Below are 22,593 nucleotides of genomic sequence, written 5' to 3' on the forward strand. Positions count from 1 at the left end.
TTTAAGATCATTGAACTGAAATGCAAATAAAGCTAAAAGTTGTTCATGTACGTATTAACTAACAATTCGTAGCGGTAAAACTGGTGGTGTTAATTTTTCTTACAAGTTAGGGAACGAACACTGTTGACCATATTCTGTAACTCAACGGCAAGTAAACTCTCAAAACTGACGGCAAACTTTTAAATGAAACCTGTCGTCAATTTGATATTTATATTTATTTATGTACAACTTCGCTGCAACGCCTACACAACTGATCGATTGCATCAGACAAAAATAATCTGCACCGAGGACATTTTTCAAAAGTTTCATTGACATCATAACCTATTTTTAAACTATTCGCACAAATCTCCGAAACTTCAACAATATTGGATGGCTGAAAATGAGCACCAGTTCTAAACTTAGCTGTTCTACAGCCAATGATTTCACGCACGCATGCTTCTGATAACAAGGGACTAAGCACATTAGTGTTAAGATAATAAAAACAAATGTCGCATTTTTCTAGCACCTTGAGATCATTTCCTACTTCGGTCAATACTTCACTTCTTACACTTTTCAAAAGCTCAAAAATTTCCAGATAATCTGATTTGAAATCGCGCGAATTATCGCTATATAAATCATCTTCACTAAAAAGAAACCCTTGGCAAATTTCATGGCAAAGATAGGGCACAAAAGGTTCCAAACTGCTATGCAGCTTCTTAAAAACATGCAGCAAAGCCGATTGCGCACTTCGCCTAGTTTGAGAACTGGCGTGATCACAATACAATCTGTCTTTGATAGATGAAAGATAGAACGTCGATACGTCATCGTGAGCAAAATTGAGTAATCCGTGAACAGCAGTGTGAAACGATAGTTGGTTCATTTCTTCGTGATACTTCTTCACATTATCATTACATTTTACAATTATGTATTGGTCGATTGGTTTCATTTTGTGCCAAGATAAAGAATTTTCAGAGTTGAAATCGTACAAGTTTCCACTTAAGACACGTAAAATTAGTCTGAATTTTTGGTAAGCTGTTGCGGTTTTTTCCATAATGCGCTCGCTGTACGCTATGTCGTCAGTCGTGTCTGCAAGAGCTACCCATAATCTAAGAGTGTCAGCTCCGTATTTAGCTACGACTGCTTTAGGATCAACCACATTTCCTACACTCTTTGACATCTGAAAGACAGAAACCGATTTAAGAATTAGAACAAGTAAAGATTGTCAAACCATTCAGAAGACTCAGCAAAGAAACTTCGATAAACTTTCATAGACTTTTTTCAATCAGAAGTTTTTCAAATAAGCAATTTGCAGAAGTGTGTATTTTTTCTGGCAATCTGAGAATTGTTGTCAGAGAACTAATTACAGAAAAAGCGAATAGATAAATCAGCTAGGACTACCTTGTTCTGACTTTGATCTAGCACAAATCCATGAGCGTACAAATGTGTGAAAGGAGCCTGTCGTTTAATGGCGAAGCAAGTGAGAAGCGAGCTCTGAAACCAGCCACGATACTGGTCTCGACCTTCGACATAGAACACTTTCTTTGGATTTGCCACAGTCTCATCGCTACCCAAAACTGTTTGCCAGCTAGATCCAGAGTCAAACCACACATCCAAAATATCAGACCCTGCAAAAAAATCGAGTATCAAAATTTACAGAGCCCTAATTATTTTTGCTTTTTACTGTGGCTGAATGCATTCTATCCGCAATAAACTCCGGCGACCAAAAACGTTTTGAAAAAAACAACAAGAGCATTTAGCAAACAGAAAACAGATAGTCTAAAATATCTACTTTAACAAACGTTTGTCAGAATTAATTGGAGTGAACAAGGTCTAAAAATCTTATAAAAAACTTACGACTTTCACTGACAAATTCAAAAAAATGCAAGGAAACAAATTTTACTCACTCCGCACAATTGCACTTCGCAAACCCAAGACAAATGTAACGGGAAACTTAAACCAGGTTACCAATCAAAAACTTCACTAATGAAAAAAAAAAAACAAATCAGATTTTTTCAAAGCCTCCACCAAACGATATACAGAGTACAAAGTGATGCTTCTGATCTAGTTACGCATCAGTAAGACCACTAGCGTAGCTTAGAAAACTGATAAATAGCGCGCATGGATCAAAATAGCGTAAATTGACAATGACCAAACCATAGCAAATTTACAAAAAAATGACCACAGGTAAAACCTCTGTTATTTCGGCCTTAATATATCAATATCTTTCAGATGATATAAAAAGTACACAAGTCTGTATAAATATCTACAGCATTGATGGTAATTTAGCGCCGGATTATATGCATTTACTGTAGCAAGTCTAATCATATCAGGTTAAAGCCCTGAGTGATATGACTTCTCTTTAGTATCTATCAAGCAGTTTTGATTGGGTAAAAGTTGAAATAGGATTAGCCGTTTACGCGTTGATAGAGCAAATTATATCGCCCGTTGATTATCTCAAATTTCAAAATTGCGAACTTTGAAGAAAAAAAATTTAATTTCAGGAAAATGTCTCCAAAATTTTCAGCTCAGCGCACCTATGGCTTTGAGATGCTGTTAAAACCATTTTAACAGCATCTCAAAGCCATAGGTGCGCTGAGCTGAAAATTTTGAAGACATTTCCCTGAAATCAATTTTTTTTCTTCAAAGTTTGTAAATAAAAACTTTACCTATTGATCCAGTTTTTTCTGGTTGGGTTCATGCTATCAAAAAAGCACCAATCAAAAATCGTTGTAGAAATTCAAAGAGCTTTAAGGTCATCAATTTTTTTCTTTGAGTTTCGAAAGTTGAGATTTTTTCAAGAAAGTCAGTGTTTTTTTTGTTTACCTGCGTTCATTACTCTTTTCCCACAGTCAATTGGCTATGTTCAATTTAATTGACGGAATTCTGCATCAATAAAAATGGAGTTAATGCAATAAGTGGAGCATTGTGAAGAGTCAATGAACTCAGTGAATACTCTTGAATAGGTCGTGATGATTTTTTTATGATCGACTTCTAATTTCGAAAATGGAGATTAATTTTCAGATTTCCCAGCGGAATAAAAACTGTACAAGTTGATCCTGTTTTCTTGATTTGGGTTTATGTTCTCAAAAAAGCGTCAATCATAAAACGTTCTACAAATTTAAAAAATTTAAAGTGCATCTATTTTTTTTGTTGAAATTCGAAAGTTAGATTTTTTTCAACAAAGTCAGTGTTTTTTATGTTTATTTGCGTTCTTACTTTTTTCCAATCTTCGGTTGGCTGTTTTACATTAGCAGTTTGTGACGAAGATCATCTTAAATCGAGAAAACAGGATCAACATGTACAGTTTTTATTCCGCTGGAAATACAAAAAAATAAACCCCACTTTCGAAACTAAAAATCGTTCACGAATTTTTGCGCCATTTGCATGTGTTAAAAATTTGATAAATTGGGATTTAGAACCTGATATCTTCAATAAGCTACAATTCACCAAATAAAATGCTTACTTTCATATTGGAGATATTTTAGGTTATTTCAGCAATTCACTTCTTTTAAACGTAGTTACGTCAGACAAGGCTTTTATCAATGTTAGAGAAACAATTAATCGTTTAAGTTCTCATGAAATCCAAAGGAATGTAATGAAGATCCCAGTTTCGTATGAATTGAACTAAATTTGAGAAACTTTAGACTGATTTTCGCTTTCACGCAGCTCTTAATTCAGTATTGCGACTAACCTTTTCGAAGTCCCTTTTTTTGATACACTTCAGGAAGCAGCTGTTCAGAATCAAAGTTCCACCATGAATCTACGCCGTTATCTTGAAATACGCTTATCAAATGATTTAGGATCTCATTGTTTAAGACAACATTGTCGTTTTCGTCGTAGAATACTGGCAGCGGGACGCCCCAATCTCTCTGTCTTGAAATGCACCATTGAGACCTCAAACAATTAAAACTTGAATCACACAATAATTAGTTGCTGCGCAAGTTGAGCAATTTTTCGACCATTAATTTTAACGATCACAAAAAAGTTTTCTCAAAGTTTACTGGCAAAAGGTCTGCCAAAACAACCTGTTGTTTTGTTTTAAATCTTAGATCAGATTTGGCAGGATAGTTAGCGAGAAAAGTCCAAAAACTGTCAACAAATCAAACACTTGACACTTCCAAGAATCATAGCTTTTTGTAAGAAAAAAAGGGCGTAGGCGCTTATGCATAAGGGACTCGGGATTCTGGCAACCTGTAATTTCGATTGAACCCAAAACCTCAGATTTGGGTGGGTAGTTTTCGAGAAAAGTCAAAAACTTTCAAAAAAGAAACAGTCAAAAAAAATCAAAACTTTGATTTTTCTGAGGGCCATAACTTTTGTTGTCGGAAAAATTTGGTCGTAGTCGCATAAAGAAAATGAGCCAACCACAGCCCGTTCTGTGGATTGAACCCAAAATCTCAGCTATGCCAGGGTAGTTTTCGAGAGGATTCAAAAAGTTGAAAAAACGGTCAAAACAAAAATTTGACTTTTGGGAGGGCGATAACTTTTTGCGTAAAATATTTTGTGAGTGGCCGTTAATGCTGGTTCGAAGGCTGTAGACAGAGAGGTCAAGTAAAAAGAAACTCCAGGGGACTATGCAGACACACATGGGAGTCCAAACAAAATTTAATAGAGTTTGCGTATAACCCATGTAATAGATGAAATGTAGTAGCGGAATTTTTTTTGTGTATTCGTCGTATAACGTATAAATTGATTAATATACTGTTCAATTTCTTTTTTTGTTGTTAGAAAAATTTATTGGAAAAGTGTAAAACTGATACCACTTTTCCAATAAATTTTTCTAACAACAAAAAAAGAAATTGAACAGTATATTAATCAATTTATACGTTATACGACGAATACACAAAAAATTCCCCTACTACATTTCATCTATTACATGGGTTATACGCAAACTCTATTAAATCTTGTTATGAACTTTTCTTCTTCGATTAAAACTATTTCAAAGTATTTCAAATGAAACCTAAAATTTTAAGGTAGAAAAGAAGAAAGCAAGCAATGAACATTCCCAAAGAAAGGAAGAAAGCAATAAATATACCTAGTAGAAAATTGGAGGAAACATTTTTCAGCTTTCAAACTTCGATGAAAAAAATAGCTCACGTTAAAGCATTTTATATTTCAAGAATCTTTTATGGTTGATACTTTTTCCATAAAAATCGAAATACTGAAAACTGGGTCAATAGGCAAATTTTTATTCCGATGGAAAATTTAGTACTTAAGTCCATTTACAAAACTAAATTCATTCACGTTTTTTTTCGCAGGATTCCCGCTTTCTTATTTGGAGAATGGAATTTTCCTTCCTTCTAGCAAGTGAATTCGACTTGAACGTGCGAACTGAACTTGATTTCCTTAAAATGCCAGACAACGTCAAAAAGTGTCATCACCACGTTCACTGACACTTTAAATTTAGGACCCGAAACCGCCATTCTTATTTAATAATGAACAATAAACTTTGGCAAAATACAGGTTCTCTGTTATACCTCTCCCTTTTTCATACGATTATACGTTATAAGTGCATAACTCTGACACGATTAAACTTTATCAGACAAAAGTCTTACACGCCAATATGCTTAACTCGAATCAGGGTGTTAGTATGAGAATACATACATACTGTTCGACTTTTTTGTAATTATTAGCTGTAGTTCTTGAGATTCCAAAAAACCTGATATAAAATTCCCAGAGAACAGATGAATTGATATGAGAAAAATGCTCTAAGAAAAATTGATATGAGAAAAAATGAACGACTGAAAATGTGAGCAAAAATCGATTTTGTCAAAATTTTCGAACACTTCTTTTGAAGCGAGTGAGACAGAACTATAGCGCTGGGCGAACTTTTGCACATTTTCATGTATCTCCAAAAAATTGATAAAACTAACCCAATTTGATACAAAGAGGCGAAGCGAGTTTCAAAACACTTGCAATACAATTAAAACATTTCATCACGATCTGAAACAATTACTTAAAAAAGTCAAAAACACTGTAGCTTCACAATATTCATACCTTGTCTCGAATGATGTTCATAAACAACCTTAACAAACAATGAAAATCAATGACCGAGCTACAAAATAATGCGAAACAAATTGGGTGGACCAAAAAGTCAACACAAAACGAGCACAATTTCAAAAATTGTACATTTTCAAGGCACTTACTTGTCATTAAAAAACTGAGGCGACAACATATGTGCAGCAAAAATCCACAATCTTCTCTTTAGATTATACTCATTTACTCAGAATAAACGGAGTTTTCTAGAAAAAGAAAAAGATTACAAAACAACGGTTGAAACGTCGAATTTTAGGCTATTCTAAGACCAAAACTGGTTTCGACCAAAGCAGGCCACAACTTTTTTCAAGCAAAACTTATGCAGGGGAAATCCCTAGAACACACTCTTTTGATTGAAATCTTAATCTCACATTTGTCATGGAACTTCCTGAAAAGATGAAAATAAACCAAAAAAAGGTCAAAAATTCCCTCCCACTGACATTTTCGATGGTCGTAGAACGCCCGGTGAAGTAAAAAAACAACAAGTCGAATATCAAGGCACACAAAAAAAACAATATCTCTGTTTTTAACAATTTTGCAAATCAGCTAAGTAGATCGAGAAAAATCAAGACATCTACGAAAAGTGCAAAAAACTCAATAAGCGTCTCAAAAAAATAAAAAATCAAATCCCATATATTTTCGAATTATCTGTTTTTTATCAAACCGGAATTAGCCACCAATAATCAAGATACAAAAACACAATGTTATGGAGCAAAAGTCAACCAGATTACAATACAAAGGTCCCACCAAATAATGAGCACCTTTATCTGCGATCTAGGTTGCAAAAAGGTGGATACCCTAAAATGACACTGTCAAAAACATCTAAAAAGCTCTGGAAACTACGCATCAAAGGTTTCGCAATACGCCGAACCCATTTAACCGATAATTTTAAAAATATCTAAGATCAGAGTAGGTAAATTTACAAAATACAGAACAGCGAACTTCAATTATCGTAAAAACTGATTGAATCAGAAACAAAAAAAAACCCCAAGCTTTGGAAGAAATCTGCTAGAAAAGCGTATCAGATCTCATTAACTGCATTTGGAAAAATACGGAAAATCAGGAGACAAAAATTAGGACGAAAAGCACAAATCAAAATAATATCAACATTTTTTCAATAACTATATTTAAAAATTGAGTACTATCTTATATGAGCCATTAGGATGTATAAGAAAGATATGCAGAGAATGTGTAAAAGGATCAGCAGAATGGGTAAAAATAGTTGTTTATGGGAAAACAGTCTGGTTCCCGATTAAATTCACTTGCTCTCGCAAGTGAAAAAACTGGATCAAAAACGGGAAATTTTTTTTATTTCGCTGGGTAATCTGAAAAGAAAACTCCACTTTCGAAAGTCGATCTTGTTTATCGTGATATTAACAATTTTGCTGTTCGATAGTGGAGTTTGCCTTCTTTTAAACTAAAATTGAACTGAAAAGAATCAGAAAGTGAAACTCCGATATAAAAAAATTGAGCCTGAATAAATTTTAAGACTTAACCTGAAAAAAAAAACGAAATCAAAAATCATCGCGACACAAGAGTCTGAACTACGTTCATCGACTCTTAATAAATTCCAAATGTTTGTCCCACTGTTGAGAAAGTCCTCAGAAATTTGTGACATTTAGTCGCAAATTTATTCAAGAGCCGACATTTAGTCTCCTTTTAAAGGACGGGCTATTTGCATTTCCTATCTTTTGACAACATAAATATTTCATTTTTTTAATCCAATCGTTCACAAAAAGGGACAAAGCTAAGGCGTAGGCTGGTTTTTTCCAGTCCTAATTCAGGTAAATTAGTGAAATTGAAACCCTATTGCCGTGATTCGGATTCCAACAAACAATCAAAAAGTTGTCTCAGCATCAGGAAAAACTGATCCGAATACTTTCAGTTTTCAGACCAACTTAGACCAATTTTGATTTAAGTCTGAATTCCCAATTTAATTTTATTGGATTTTAACGTTACAAGATTTTCTTTATGCAAAATCCTTTTAGTCGGAACATTCTGTGCATCTTGCACAGCAGAAAGTTCTCCTTGCGTTTTAAAAGCGTTTTATGACCTGTAGGGCAATCATTTTATTTTGAAAAAAGAAAATAAAATAAAAATAAATGAGATTTTAATTCGTTTTTTTTTCTCAAACTTTTTAAGCGAAGATAACTGAGGTTGAATCATTCTGCGCTAATTGCAAAGCAATCGCTTTCCTTTGCTAATTATTTACTTTGTAGTTTTGGAATACCTAGAACAAAAAAAATTCAATAAAAAAGTCAATCATTCCCGGTGGAAAAATGGAATTAAAAAACAGTCATTACAGAAAAACAGATCGATGATTCATAAATAAGCTTACCTTTCAATTAGCATCTTCACAAAAGAAGTTTTGCTATTTGCAGGAACAAAATTCACATTTTGCAGACTTTCAACTGCATCTGGAATTATTTTTGACACATCGATGAACCACTGTTGGCTCAATAAAGTCATAACCGGTTCTTTCGTTCTCCAATCACAAGGATACGAATGGGTTATTCTATCTTTATGTAAAATCAGACCCATATTTTCTAATTTTTTAATACACGCTTCGTTGCCCGATCCCATGGCAAGTTGTCCGTGCAGCTCAGATATTTCAGGACAGTTAAATTTTCCCGAGCCGTCGACTGCCGACTGAAAAGAAATGTCATTTTCCCGGGCTAGGTTGAAATCTTCGCTTCCGTGCGACGGTGCGATATGAACAAATCCAGTACCAGTTTCTGACGTTACGAAATCGGCTGCAAACAATTTCTTCTCGCCTAAAAAGCATCATCCATATAGCTTCAGCTTCTAAAAAAGTAACATCGAAAATATTTCTCTAATCTAGACAAAAACAGGTACTTGCATACGCCTTTTGATGTCTAATCTATTTCAGTAACACATAATACCCTTATTAGTTAAAATATTGTGACCGGTTAAGATCAAAAAGCAAGCCCTTTATTTCGTTCTTAATGCGTCTCATATTATTACACAAGCAGATATACCATTAAAATGTCCGCCTAATTAAAATTTACTGAATACTGAATACAGAAGCACGTCTTTTTCACTTTCAAGTAAGCAAGGTTAAATTCAATAAACCGTTATTAATCATTCTGACAAGCTGTTCAGGAGCAAATCCCTGATTAGTATTCTCAAGTCTGGCCTCGCCCCCCAAATTTCCAGCCCAAGTTTTCATTACAGGTTTCAAACCTAATTCACATAAAAATTTCGAATTGCTTCAAGAGCCTCTATCTGTTATCCATGATAGAGAATAACTGAGCTCTGGGAATAGCAATTCAATGTTTTCTTCCCGTGCTTTCATCTGACTCTCCCAATCAAACTGGTAAGAAGAACTTCTAAACGGCTTCCAAAATTGTCAAAAGTTCAAATATACTCTGTTCAATTGAGTGGAAAAAAATATGCACAAAATTTTCTTCGCAAGATTGCAGTGAACGAAAAATAATTAAGTTAATAAATTAACTTAAATAGAAGACGGGCCCATTTTGCGCGCTCAAATGCTTCAATAGTTTGCTCTTATTTCTGCTCTTATTTCTTGGTTTAAAAAAAGCCTTGTAAAACTTTTCCTGGAGGGAGCTTGCTCTGTCAAAAAAATATGGCCACTATTCAACTGGAAAAGCGCCTGTGATCTCAAGGAAATCGAATAAAGATTGAATTTTTGTAAGATCTCAGCTTTCGAGTTTTGAAGAAAAACTATACGACTTATCATAAAACTAATTCAATTTGAACAAACAGACGGATCAAAAGGTATTATTTCGCTGGAAATGCTTATAATTAAAAACGAAACTAAAGGCCATCATTATTTTTTATCGCGCCATTTGCCCTTCTGTTATTGGAGAGCGTAATATGCGTTCCATTTAGCAAATGAACTCTGATAGCCCCTAAAAACAAAACATAGCGAACAGACATTTGGAAAAGAGTCAATGAACGCAAAGAAACAAAAAATACTTGCTTATTTTTTTTGAAAAAAATCTGAATTTTCAAATTTCAAAGAAAAACAAGGCTAGCCGGTAACTGTGCAAGTAGCACAGAATGTTCCGACCGTAGTCTTAAAAAATACAACAAGTTTTTTCAAATTAGGGTCGTTTTTTTTTCGGCGTCGTGCGATAAAAAGAGCTGAACAAAAAGCTGGGGTTTAGGTATATTGGACAGCAATACTAAAATAAGCAAACTGAAAAACAATTTTTGTAGAAAAAATAAGAAAAACGAAAAAAAAAATCAAAAAATGTTCGAAAATTTTTCTGTTTTTTTGAAAATTTTGATTTCGAAAAGGCACTAAAATACTCAAAGTAAATTAACGTTACCCAAGTTAAACTAAGTTTTAACGTTTAAAATTAAGCTATTGTAAGCTTTTAAGCAATAACAAGACTGCTCGCTTGCTTTATTCGCTCGAAATAAGACGAAAAATCAAATATTTCGAACCTATTTTTTTCGACACTTGGATTTTTGATGAGGTTCGAATCACGACTGCAAGGGTTTTAATACGATATATCACTCAATTAAGTATAATCATCATTTGTGGACCTGATTTTGCGTGGAAGAAAAAACTAAAACGCACGAATACAAAGTTCCTCCCCATTTTCAATGATCGGAACAAAATAGATGACCTCAAAGATCTTTGAAATTCTAGAACAATTCATGATTGACGCTTTTTTGATAAAACTAAGCCAATTTGAGAAAACATGATCAATAGGTTAATTTTAATTTTTCATTTCGCTGGGAAATCTGAAAAAAAAACTGGAAGTCGATTACGTTTTGCGTGACTTTTAAACTTTTGCTGTTCAATAGAGGAGCTTGCTTTCCTTTCAATAAGGAAGTGTTTTCCTTTTAAAGAAATCAAAAGTAAAACCGCGAAAACTAAATTTGAGCCTGAACAAGTTTGAAGGCTTTTCCTGAAAAAATTAATCGTGACCCATATAAGAGTCTGAACTATGTTCATACTCTTAATAAAAATAATAACGCCGAAAAAATATTAATTTGAGAACGAATCGAGTTTAGGATAAAACGAGAAAACACGTCTTCCTAAATAAGTCATATTCAATTCGTTCATTTATCACTTAAAAAGATGAAAATGATCAAAAAAGTATAAAATTAGATTTTTACACAAACCTTTTCCGTCGAAGTCTAGTTGATAGGCAACTTCTTCTAATTCATTACTTTGCACGTCTCTAAAAACGTTCAAACGTCGTTTCAGCTTTTGCTCCAGGTGCTCTTTGGCAGACTTTTCAATCAAAAATATTTCCTCGGTGTTTTCTTCAGAAACCAAAACGTATTTCAACCCTGGGTTGAAAGCAATAGCCGCGTTCGCAGGTACAGTCCATGCTTGCGTGGTCCAAACTACTACATTGATTTTCGAATTTTCAGCGAGCATCAAGGTTTTCCAGCTTTTGGGTAATTTCGTCAGAAGCAGTCCAATATAAACTGCGGTGCAGTCCAAATCTCTATATTCAATCTCTGAATCGGCTAAAACCGAAGCGCTTGACGGCGAGTAATGAACAGGCAATTTACCACGGAAAAGCAATCCTGCTTCGAAAAATTTGTAAATAATTTTTAGTTCTTCGACTACAAACTTCGTGTCATAAGTCAGGTAAGGACTGTCCCAATTAGCCGAAACTCCCCAACGTTTGAAGCCTTCCATTTGCTTATCAATACAATTCTCGGCTAACTTTCGACACTCTTTTCTGACATAAACTGGGTCATTTATTGTCGTAGCTTTGACAGTTGTAGAACGGCTATTGTTCTTTAGAACTTTGAGTACTTTGTGTTCGATTGGCATACCATGACAGTCCCACCCAGGAATAAAACTGAGAGTCGCTCTGCTTCCTAATAATTGAGAAATTGAGTGGAGCAGAACATTTATGCAGAAAAATGGCCAAAAATGATACAAATAAAAGGATATTTTTGATTTCGTTATCAGAATTGTGATTTAGATTTAAGATTATCACAATTGTGGTCACTCAAAAGCTGGATATAAATTGGCGTTTCATTTTCGAAATACAATGAACACAAAAATAACAATAGTAACTGCTTGCTGTTTCCCACTATAAAACAAGGCGCAAAATAATTTATACTGAAAGCAAAAAATGAACAATGATAGCCGGCTACTGATCAAGTAGCACAGAATGTTCCGACCATTTAAAAAATACAAAAAGTTTTTTCAAATAAGAGTAGCGTTTTCTGCGTTGTGTGATAAACATCTGAACGAAAAAATAGAATTTAAGCGTATTCGACAATCAATCAAAAGCCAACCGAAAACTAATCAAATCAAAGCTAAAACGACCTATAAAAGAAAATCACTTCGTTTTTTTTTATACTTGATTAGAAAAATACCAAAAAACTATCCAAATAGGTAGAAAGTCTGTCTTTCAATAGAACTTGACAACAATAATTCGCTGATGAGCAAGTATGACGTACTGTTTCAACAACAGTTATCATTGCAATAGAGTAAGGAAAATTTCACATTTCTTTTAATTTTTTTTAAACTTTACCATTTTATTGCGTTTCCCCAAAAAGCGCATTCAAAAAGCTACAAAAGTTGAGCAATGCATTAATTTCAGTAAAAATAACTGTAAACTCTTTCTCGTCCACTATAGTAGCGGTAAATTAGTGTGAATAGCAAAAAAAAATGAGACCATTTTGTTCCTATATTAGTACTAGCAAGCCCGTCTCCAAATGATTAATCAGCTCGCGAAAAATTAGTTGTTCAGATCAAGCTTCTCAATCCATGAAACTTTAAAACAATTCAAGTTAATTCATGAATCAAATCGGAGGGCGCAAAGATAAAAATGTTCTAAGTAAGCTACTCCAGATATGAAACTTTGAGATATAAATTAATTCATGTAGCAAATAAGATAACAAAAAGTTCAATTTTTTCTATTGAAGCCATTTAAGCGATGAAGCTTCAAATATTTCAAGAAATTTCATAGATCGAATCAAATTGCGATAATTCAAGAGATTCTTAGAAAGCTATTCTAGCTCTAAAATATTTCAACAATTTTGGGCATCTTACTCAACGATTAGTCAAAATCATGCCTCTTAGTTTAAACTTCTTCAACCCCGTTGGATTGAAAGCTAGACTGACTTCTGTGTAAAGCATGGTCATTTTTTCACGCAGTTTACGAAGTGAAATTTAGCTGCGGCTGGCGTCACAGTGCTAATACTGAGAATGATGCCTTCAGCTAGTGTATGTATATATAAGTTCTTAAATCTTCATAATCATAACAATAACACAGAGGCGAAGCTGTGCTTCAAACCACTTGCGATACAAAATTGAATGACTATGAAAATAAAACGGAAAAAATCAAAAAGTCGCTTTTGTCAATAAAAATCTAACAAAGTCCAAAATACCTGGAACAAAATTGCTTGCACCATTGGAAACTCTACACAGAGCTGTGGGAATGCCATACAGAAACCAAGTTTTCAAAAAAGTCCTATCTGTGGAAATAAACAGACGAAAATAAGCAGTCAGGTAAAAATCTAAACTAGCCAAAATTTTGCAAGAAAAACCGGTCACAAATGGAATCGAACTCCCGTGCTTTGTCGTCTCAAGCATTGGGTTTACAGCAACCTGAAAAAAAACTAAACCATTGAGCTACGGGAACTAAGCCGACAAAAAAAACAGATGGACTATAGTCCAAAAAAGCACAAAAACTCTAGTTTGCAGAAAAGGGCCCAGCCGGATTCGAACCGCAAATCTTTACCATCTCAAGCAGTTGTTTTACCTCTACGCCAGATTCGCCTAGAGGATGTTTGGTTGGATTTATATTTAGCCGTAACAAAATCGGAAAAAACCTGAGCAGAAACCCTTGACGCCGAAAAAAGTCCAAGTCAAAAAAGTCAAGTCAACTTATAAAAATGTCAGTCAATTTTTTTTCGGACGTAACGACGCAGTAGAAGATCACTAAGTCGATATTAATTAGGCCGACATTTGTTAAACCGATTAAAAAGACAAAAAAAAGCTAAAAAAACAGTGAAATTTTAAATCGAGCTGGTAAAATTACAACCAATGTGAAAAGCAATTTCGATTCCGCCAGATTTTTTAAATGCTTAAAACAACTGCAGTGAACACTGATAACAGATAATAGCTAAAATAAACGAGTGTTAATAAGGCAACTAAACAGAGAAAAGATAAGCAGACAAATAATAGGCCGATTTTTTTGAACCGGAACATTTATCGTTAGAAAAAACTGGTCCTGGTCAGATTCGAACCCACGACCTTTTATAATTTTACGATAATAAAATAATAATAATAATAATCATAATAATAATAATGCGTTTTAAATCGTTAGGTTCATTCTTTTTGTCTGATTAGTCCAAATAAGCGTTGTAGTCAGTTGCTGTACAACTAACTGCAAAAAATGAAATTTGAACTTGAACGAACAAGACTTTCTCTTGGAAAAAAAAATGACCACAAACTATATATCACGGCCCAATTTCTCGAGCCACATGGCATAGTGCTTTTCATTTTCAGCTTAAGGGTCTTATACATTCTCAGCTTTACTACAGAAGCAAATCACCAATTACATTAGATGGTTCCACAATTTAATGCCGTATTATCTCTTCAAAAACATGTATTTACCTTCTGATCATTTTGAAAAACACAGTCATTCAGACTAAAAAAAATTAATTTGACTTCAACTTCAAATACTCCTCGAATCAACATACTACGGTCACTTCAAACTGTTCGGGCAATGAGAATGTCTGTGACGTTATTAATGCATTTGCTTTCATTCTGTTAAATCATTAGCTTTTATAAGTTTTAATGCCCTTTATATTACTGGAGTTAACTGCTTTTTGTTCGTGAAAAGTAACAACTGGCAAAATACATCTAGCTGATTTTCTCTTTGTTTCTTCTAGATAAGCTCTACTAATTTACCCGCATTATGCATGCCCACGTTTTAAACTACTGGGTCCTTTTGTATGCAATTCACCATGTCAATGATTTTTCTGGCCTTGTATTTTCCACATCAAAGATGTTTTTCTAGAAAATTATGTGATAATTTTTTTTATTTTTCCAACCAATGTGATTGATATAGGGCAAAAATTTCATTATTTTGGATGGTTTCATTCGCCATCATTTTCTTCTAAAATAAATTGTGAAGTTGAATTCTAAATATCAATTAAAGTTGTGTACAAAAATACAGGTCATTTTTGAGCCAAGTAATTCAATTTTAGTGTTCATGATGTTTTTGATCAATTGATCAATTCCAAAATAATCATGCTTCAAAGCTTCACACCATTTATTCCATAGCACATTTTAATTAGAGGAAAACCAAATCACACTTGCGATAGCGTGCTCCTGATTTTTTAATGAATTTCAACCTTATTTTGAATGCTAGTTCCAATTCTGCGGCTACTCTCCCCCGATATTCAAAAAATTCAGGACTGTGATCGGAGCCTTCTAGTATACAGTATCTAACAACTCTACACAGAGGCGAAGCTCCACTTCGCAAACAAAAAAATAACACGCCAAGGAAAAACTTAACAAAATAGAAAAAATCTTTGAAACATCAATGCGCTTTACGTGTATCGACAGCAGGTCTGGCGCATCTAAGTCAACTGCCATACACGCGCGAGTTGTGGGTTTCGAAATTTTTCAGTCTCCACAAATAAATACAATCATAACTTACGCACCACTCAATTACTCTTTCATTCATACCATTGATGCGATGATAGCGTACGATGAAATCCTTCAAAACTTTGTTCACGGCGTGACCCATGTGCAGATCTCCATTTGCATACGGAGGTCCATCGTGCAGCACTATTTCAGCCTCTTCCGAGCTCTTCGGGTGTTTTTCCGAGTAAAATAGGGGATCGTTTTGTATATCCAGATCGTTCGCTGCCTTGTGCCGAGTAGGGATACTAGCTTTCGGTAGATTGCATGTATCTGACCACGAAGATGCTAGAAACTTTTGCACATGACATCTGCAATAATTACACTGTAGAAATCTGGCAGATTTTCTGTAAGTGTTAATAACGGATGCCAAACGGAGCATTTAATTACATCTGAAAATCAAAGCATAATTAACTGATGAGTGGGCAAATGATTTAATGCTTATCCTTCGGATGCCAATTTTCAAAGAAACCGCGTGAAATAACTGAAATACCCACCAAATTTTTCGCAGCATTTCTTCATATCCAGTGAGGGGACCGGAGTTTTCAAAAGTCTCTGTAACACCAAGACGACCCATTAGGCAAACTTTTCTGCGTCATAGGAATTTTTTTTCTTCGGATCTAGGATTTTTCGGGGGGGATTTTCAAAAGTTTTGAACATTTTGTCGACCATTTTTTAGGTCGTCCAGACTAATTTTCCGAGCTCCCCAATGCACTACAAAGACCCTGTTTTGGCCAAATTTTCTGCGCCCTGCAGGCAAATTTTTGAAAAAAAAAACAGGCCAAAATAGACGTTTTTAGGAATTTATGGAAAATTTTGACCAAAAAATTTGCGTTTTTGGCGCGCCCTCCGCCCTCAAAATGAGTATATTTTGGCGCCTAATGCGCCTTTAGAAAAGTTTTAGAGTTAGTCAGCCAAAAATGGATATTTCAAAATAGTACAAAGGGTGACCCTTTGGGTCGGCAGGGGTCGAATCCCTGAGGGGGCGGGGGGAATTGCACATCACAAACCGACTTATTGTCTCAGAATCGATAAACTTCACTTCAAGCATTTGCTTCTTTTCTTCATCCTAGCGTATATCATCATTATCAATATAAGACTACCCTAGCACTCTGATCTAATTATCTAGTCTCAAACAAAGTTATTGATAAATTGTGTCAGAATTGAAAACCCAGACTATTCCTCCTGGTTGCTATCATATTCATACGGCACACTATTTCTGCTCATTTCTAGGAACCATCTTTATATTAAGTCATTGCTAATTACAATCACATAAATCTATTTACAAGTATGGTTAGTATCTTTGTCTTGATTATTTCAGATAAGTCATAATCATCTTAGCATCAGAGAAAACGTTATCGGTCATACCGAATAAGTATTAGCAGAAAGGATGAACCCGTCCGAACCCGAAGGTGAGATCAACAACTTCCTGTTTGGTGAGTTGCTTTTTCAAACAGCTTAACCCAAAAATCTGTCCAAGTTTGAAACTAATACAATAGACAACACAAAATTGTACAATGGTGGTGTTCCAAATGCTCAAATAACCAAAAAATAACTTTCACTAATGGTATATATAAGCTGTTTCAACTTCGTGGAATTCAAACTCTGCTTTTACAACTAATTTGCATGACATTCAGGCGTGCCTCTAGTCACTTTTTGCGTGCCTCTAGTTGAAACTAGTGTCGTTAAAATAAATTTCCTCATTTCTTTTTGACGGTGATTTCCTTATTGTGATTTCTTTAAGTGTTTATGTTTAAATTATTTGCCTAGTTGAGCTCCGAAAAAAACTCAGTCAAATAATAAGATCACGACTGAAAACTTTTCATCCCTCTTTGCTCGACCCTATCTGAGGTTTATTTCTGGTACCTGATTTGATTGTGATTGACAAAATTAAGAAAAAACCACTCTTTCGCGTGTAGACTGGTGTTTGTAAAAAAACTTTTTCAGAAGATCGGGTTTTCAAAAGAACATTTGAAGACTTGATCAACAAACTGCCCAAAAACACTCGTATTGCGTTTTTGTAACCTAACGAGATCCAAAGCAGAAGATTTTTAACACCGGCAACTGTATTGCTTCGCAGTAAAACACATCACTCAAAAAAAATTCTTTTTCATGTTGGGCATAGTTAATCAGCAAATAGAAGTCAATTCAATCCTGTTATTTTGTAATTAAAATCAGCTACTAGCATCAAGACAGTCGACATAACACAGCTTTCACTGCCTTCGCGGGCCGCACTTGAAAAAATTTCATCGACAGTCCGTTATTTTCTTTCGTGTCTGTATGACAATCGAAAAATTAGGAGACATTTTTTTCTCTCAGGATTCTTGAAAAAGTAAACACTCTTCGCATCTATAGCAACGTTTGCACTAAGATATGTCTACCTGATTTCTACCAAAATAGGCGGTTTTTAAGACCCCTGCGTTTATATTTTGCTGAGCAACAAAAACAGTCTGATTGCAGCATTTTCTACACAGAGGCGAATTTGCACTTCGCATACACAAGCAAAAATATGACCGATAACGATACTGAGAAAAACTGAATGAGTAAAACTTTGAGTCTACAAAATTTCATAAGTAACCTACGCCAATTATGAGTCTAAATAATTGCTAAGTGACGCATAAGCAGTACCAGTCAATTTGAAAAAAAAAAGAAAATTGCCAACTAAAATACTCAATTTATGGAGCGGACGCATTTTAACTAGTATACCAAAAAGTTCATCACCCAGCCCTACCCCGATTCGAACCCTCTTATTTTGCTACTGGTCTCCTTCTCTACCTCTCCTTCTTTTTTTTTAAAAAAAGGTCATTCACAATTTTTCTCGCCATTCGCAATTTTGAGACTTAAGAGCGTATTTTCTTTCGAAAGTCAAATCAAAAGTCCAAGCGCTGGAACAAAAAACTTAGAATGTGCAAAAATTTTAAGCACACGCGACCTAAATAAGGGAAAATTCACTTGGTACATTAACACTCAATTAAGCCTAAATTACGCTATTGGACAAAAAAAACGCAAACGAAGCTTTAATTCTCTAAAAATTACTTTTCTAGAATCCTTTGGGATTATTTCCAGGAGTTTGAACAATAACTCAGATGGACTGAGAGCAAATTATCTCATAGACCCGCTCTGCAAGTATAAAAATTCGGTTTAAATCATTTACCAAGTTATTCCGGGTGCAAAACAACTCGTTTTTCCCACTTGCAATAAGATTTCCCAATTTGGTGATTTTTTTTACAACAGCCGAGCTTAACAAAATTATCCCTTTGAACATTAAATTACTCGCTGGCAACATTTCAGATCCGATGAAGAACTTTTTTTACTTATTTTTTGTTCCTTTTTTGCCATGTTCAATCCACCTAACTGCAGATGGGCATTGTTAGACCCGGGATAGCCCGCTAAGTCCTTCAACCAAATACTGATAGTTTCATAGAGCAATGGTAGCTGAGATCATTTGCTCGCGGTCGATGCAACACTTCGGTAAATTTGGAAAGAAAATGTAGCAAAAAGGACCTGGAAAACAGGTATGTTAGAGAGCAAAACTTAAATTTGAGTTGAGTCTTTCCGTAAGCGTGATGAAACGTTTATAACAAATTCAACTACTCATTACTAACACAAAGTTAATATAGATCCAAAAGTTTAAATCAAGTGTCCGGTGAGTTAAATGTGGCGAAAAACAAAATTTAAAATGACATTTTATTTATCAAAATATGCCTCCATTTTGTATTAAGTCAGAACAACGAGGTTGCTCGGGTCTGGTATTGCACTGAATTCTTCAACAACCCCGTGAATCTATTCGAAGTTTCAATTGAAATTTTTTAATCACGCAGTATTAACATAAAACGAGCAAAAAACTTACCATTATTCAAATTGCAATGGTGAACTGTTTATATCAGCAGTTTCTAATATACTCGTCGGAATGCAGTTTTATGCACAACAAAGAACAAATAATTGATAATCGAGCTAACATTATTCAGGTGAATCTGAATATTTTAAATACTTAAAGTATACCAAAGTTCAAATGGGAGAAGGGAATCTCCCAAATTGTGAAATAGAAAAAATCACCTAAAGCGTAATATTATTCCTTAAAACTGATTCATAATACAGTTCAAAATACGACACTCATTTAAAACACGAGAATATCGTTCAGTGAGATATTCGAAATTATTAGTAAAATAATCTTGCTCCGAAATAGCGAAAGATTCAAGTGAAAACTGCGATTCTGAACCTATAGAGTATATGAAATATTAAGTGAAGTATATTTCTGAAGCAATTCTTTTTTTTACCAAATCGCTGAAGAGTTTGGTTTGTGAACAGTCGCATAGCATATTAAAAAGACGGCGCGTCAAACACAATTCCGGTGAGACCAGAAGATGTGACCAAAGAAAAATACGTCTCAAATACCAGTGCGAAGAGTTGTATTATCATATAAAAGATCTTTAACCAAGAAATTAATGGCTTCATAAATCGAATTGTTTTACCATAAAAATTATTTGCTCAACGTTGTTAGTTTACCGTGATAGAATACTCCAGAATCCTTGAAAAAAAATCGCTTCAATCATCATTTGAAAATAAAACATGAGCTCCGATTTATTTTGAATGCGTTCGTGTAATAGTTCCGTTTATTCAATAACTACTCTATTATAATTGGATAGACGTTATAAATAAATTTCTCAGGTTGTAAAGCACCAAGTGAAATGGTTATAACCCAACAAGAATTAATTTTGAAGAAACTCGCGTGACTTAAGAACTTTTCAGGTAAATTTGTTACAGCCGGGAGCAATGAGTAAACAGTTTTCAGGCTATTATTTTCAAGATTACTTAACCCAATTTCATATTTGAATTGATAAAAGGGTGGTTTCATTTATAAGTGTGATAAATTTGAAACAAATAATCAAAGACAAGAAAATATATTGAAATTGCATACAGCAAACATACCATTATTTAACACCATTGGCTGACGTTTTGAAAAATGGAGAAAATAAATGCACTTACTAGGCTGAAAATTTGAAATTGCTTGAGAATCATTATGCAGTGAGATCAATTTATTTTTTCCAATGGCGTTTTCATTTTTAAAATTCAATTCGGAGACGGCGTCTGCATTACATCTTTTGTACCAGCTCCTTTCTCCAAAAAACTTTATTCTATCATTAGTAATGTTAGTATTTTCAGTATTATTATTATTATTATTTTAGGAATAACAGCGAAGCCAATAACAAAATGGCATCTATTTTGAAACATTTAACAGATTGTTTTATTTTGTCTGTCGTGCAGCGGCTGATTAAATTTTCCCGGGCTTAATTATTGACTTACCTCCAATAAATAGCCTTTCTGTGGATAAAAACAATTGAATGCACAATTCAAAACAATTGGGCTTGACGCTGGAGCCAACATTCGAATACTGGACTAGCCACAGCCAGCTAGCAAATAACAAGGAAGATACCAGAATTATGTTGCCCCTGAAGATTTCAAGTGTGGAAATGCGAGGCGGTATTTGTAACTCAGCGACTGCCAGTTAATTACTTCATAAGTGAACAACATTTTTATTATCACAGCGCGCCAACGTCACCAGAAACGTAAGTAAAATACCAAAACCACCGATTTATTGATTGCAGCTAGGACTAAACATTTCCCAAATACTTAATACTTTACACTGATTTCCCAATCAAACCAAACTTACAAAAAAGACAACCAGTTAGAAGAAATTAATCATTTTTCTTTTCAATTGTCACAAAAGAGTTATTCAAATATTTTGTTGAAGTATGTTGGCGGCCGCTTTGATTGGCAGTGACCGTTTTTATCATGAAAGATTCCTAGTCACCATCCATCATGTTTGCACAAGTGAAGCAAATTGATCAAATTACACTTATCACCTCTTTGAAGAAAAACCATTTATAAATTTTTCCTCAGAGCTAAGGTACCAATTCGAATACTTTAAACTATTATAAATAGTAAACTCCACACGTTTATGGCGATTCAACGCAAGGTAAGATCATAAATTAAGTTTTATAGTTGAACTTCACTTTTCATATTCTTGACTTTTTCGGCAAATTTTCTACTTTGAAATTCAAAAGTTAAAAGTTTTTTAAAAAAAATTCGAAAGTTTTGAAACTTAATTTTTTTTCTGTTTCCTTGTGTTCATTGACTGCTTTCAACTGATTGCCTATGTTTTAATATATTTCAATGAAAAGACTTCCGTATTGTTTTGACGCCGTCACAAATAGACCGAAAGGACTTTGTCGTCGGTGATTTTTGCAACTGTGGGATCCTTGAGAAAAGCTGGAAGGGTTATCGCCTAACTGCTCGTGATTTGAAAAAACAGGTACAATCGGCGCTCCCATGTTGATAAGACGTTGTATTGCAGCCATTTTCGGACAGTTGTTGCTGTCTACTGAGCCCACCTCTTGAAGGGGGAATTTCTGGAATCCAGAAAAATTGGTGTTAAATTTTGGCCATTAAAACAAAGTTAGCCGAAAGCGGATAATTTAGCAATTTTTTTTTCATTTCTGAAAATTGATCCTTGGGTCAATTGTGCAAAAAAACTGCCCGCCACGTAGATAGCAAATGTTTCAAGAGCTTGTGTATGACATATTGGCTTATACAGATACACAGCACATCAATACAAGAAGCCCATTGCTCTACAGGAAGCCCAGAATGATCCATCCAACCACAGTTATCATTATAAAAAAACACTGATCAAATCAAATCAGCAGCCAGTTAAGCCTCCCGCAAAAATAACTAACCAATTATTTTTTAAAATTGAATTCAATTTTTTTGTAGAAATGGTCATAGAAATGGAGAAAAATCATACATTTTGTTTAAATGACCGAAAACTTAACACCAGTATTTTTGGGTTTCAAATGTTCCACTTTCAAGTGGTGTACCCAACAGGCAGCAACCACTATCTGCAAATGGCTCGAAAACAACCTCCTATCAACAGAGGAATGCCAATTGCAGCAGTT

At 34.4% G+C, this 22,593-nt stretch overlaps 2 protein-coding genes across 3 annotated transcripts in view; one reads left to right on the plus strand and one right to left on the minus strand.

Annotated features, from left to right (window-relative positions):
- Window positions 1–84: 84 nt before the first annotated feature.
- On the minus strand, window positions 85–16,028 carry LOC134842943 (isoleucine--tRNA ligase-like). 2 transcript variants are annotated; one of them, XM_063859474.1, is made up of 6 exons: window positions 15,686–16,028; window positions 11,137–11,850; window positions 8,354–8,789; window positions 3,671–3,873; window positions 1,378–1,604; window positions 85–1,156 (listed from the first exon to the last, which is right to left on the minus strand). In XM_063859474.1, exons 1-6 carry the CDS (start codon window positions 16,020–16,022, stop codon window positions 215–217), a joined length of 2,859 nt encoding a protein of 952 aa, XP_063715544.1. In that variant the 5' UTR covers window positions 16,023–16,028; the 3' UTR covers window positions 85–214. The 2 variants fall into 2 exon arrangements, with proteins under 2 accessions (XP_063715544.1, XP_063715546.1); XM_063859476.1 differs by lacking the exon at window positions 15,686–16,028 and adding an exon at window positions 12,053–12,090.
- A 3,902-nt stretch (window positions 16,029–19,930) lies between these two features.
- LOC134841867 (potassium/sodium hyperpolarization-activated cyclic nucleotide-gated channel 3-like) overlaps window positions 19,931–22,593 on the plus strand; it is a 34,213-nt gene continuing 31,550 nt past the window's right edge. The window contains exon 1 of the mRNA XM_063857909.1: window positions 19,931–21,207. The gene's annotated coding sequence lies outside the window, so the exon portion shown is untranslated. The remainder of the gene's footprint in view (window positions 21,208–22,593) is intronic.

Source organism: Symsagittifera roscoffensis, chromosome 3 (assembly GCF_963678635.1).
Source record: "Symsagittifera roscoffensis chromosome 3, txSymRosc1.1, whole genome shotgun sequence".
Taxonomy (NCBI): Eukaryota; Metazoa; Xenacoelomorpha; order Acoela; family Convolutidae; genus Symsagittifera; species Symsagittifera roscoffensis.

What these genes read in the sequence shown, in the direction of transcription:
- LOC134842943 (XM_063859474.1), bottom strand. Translation starts at nt 16,022, where the DNA reads ATGCTCCGTTTGGCATCCGTTATTAACACTTACAGAAAATCTGCCAGA. An exon ending in GTGAAGATGCTAATTGAAAG is followed by an intron (nt 3,874 to 8,353) that starts GTAAGCTTATTT and finishes TAATTGTTTGAG; the next exon opens with GTCTCAATGGTGCATTTCAA. An exon ending in TAGATCAAAGTCAGAACAAG is followed by an intron (nt 1,157 to 1,377) that starts GTAGTCCTAGCT and finishes TCTGTCTTTCAG; the next exon opens with ATGTCAAAGAGTGTAGGAAA.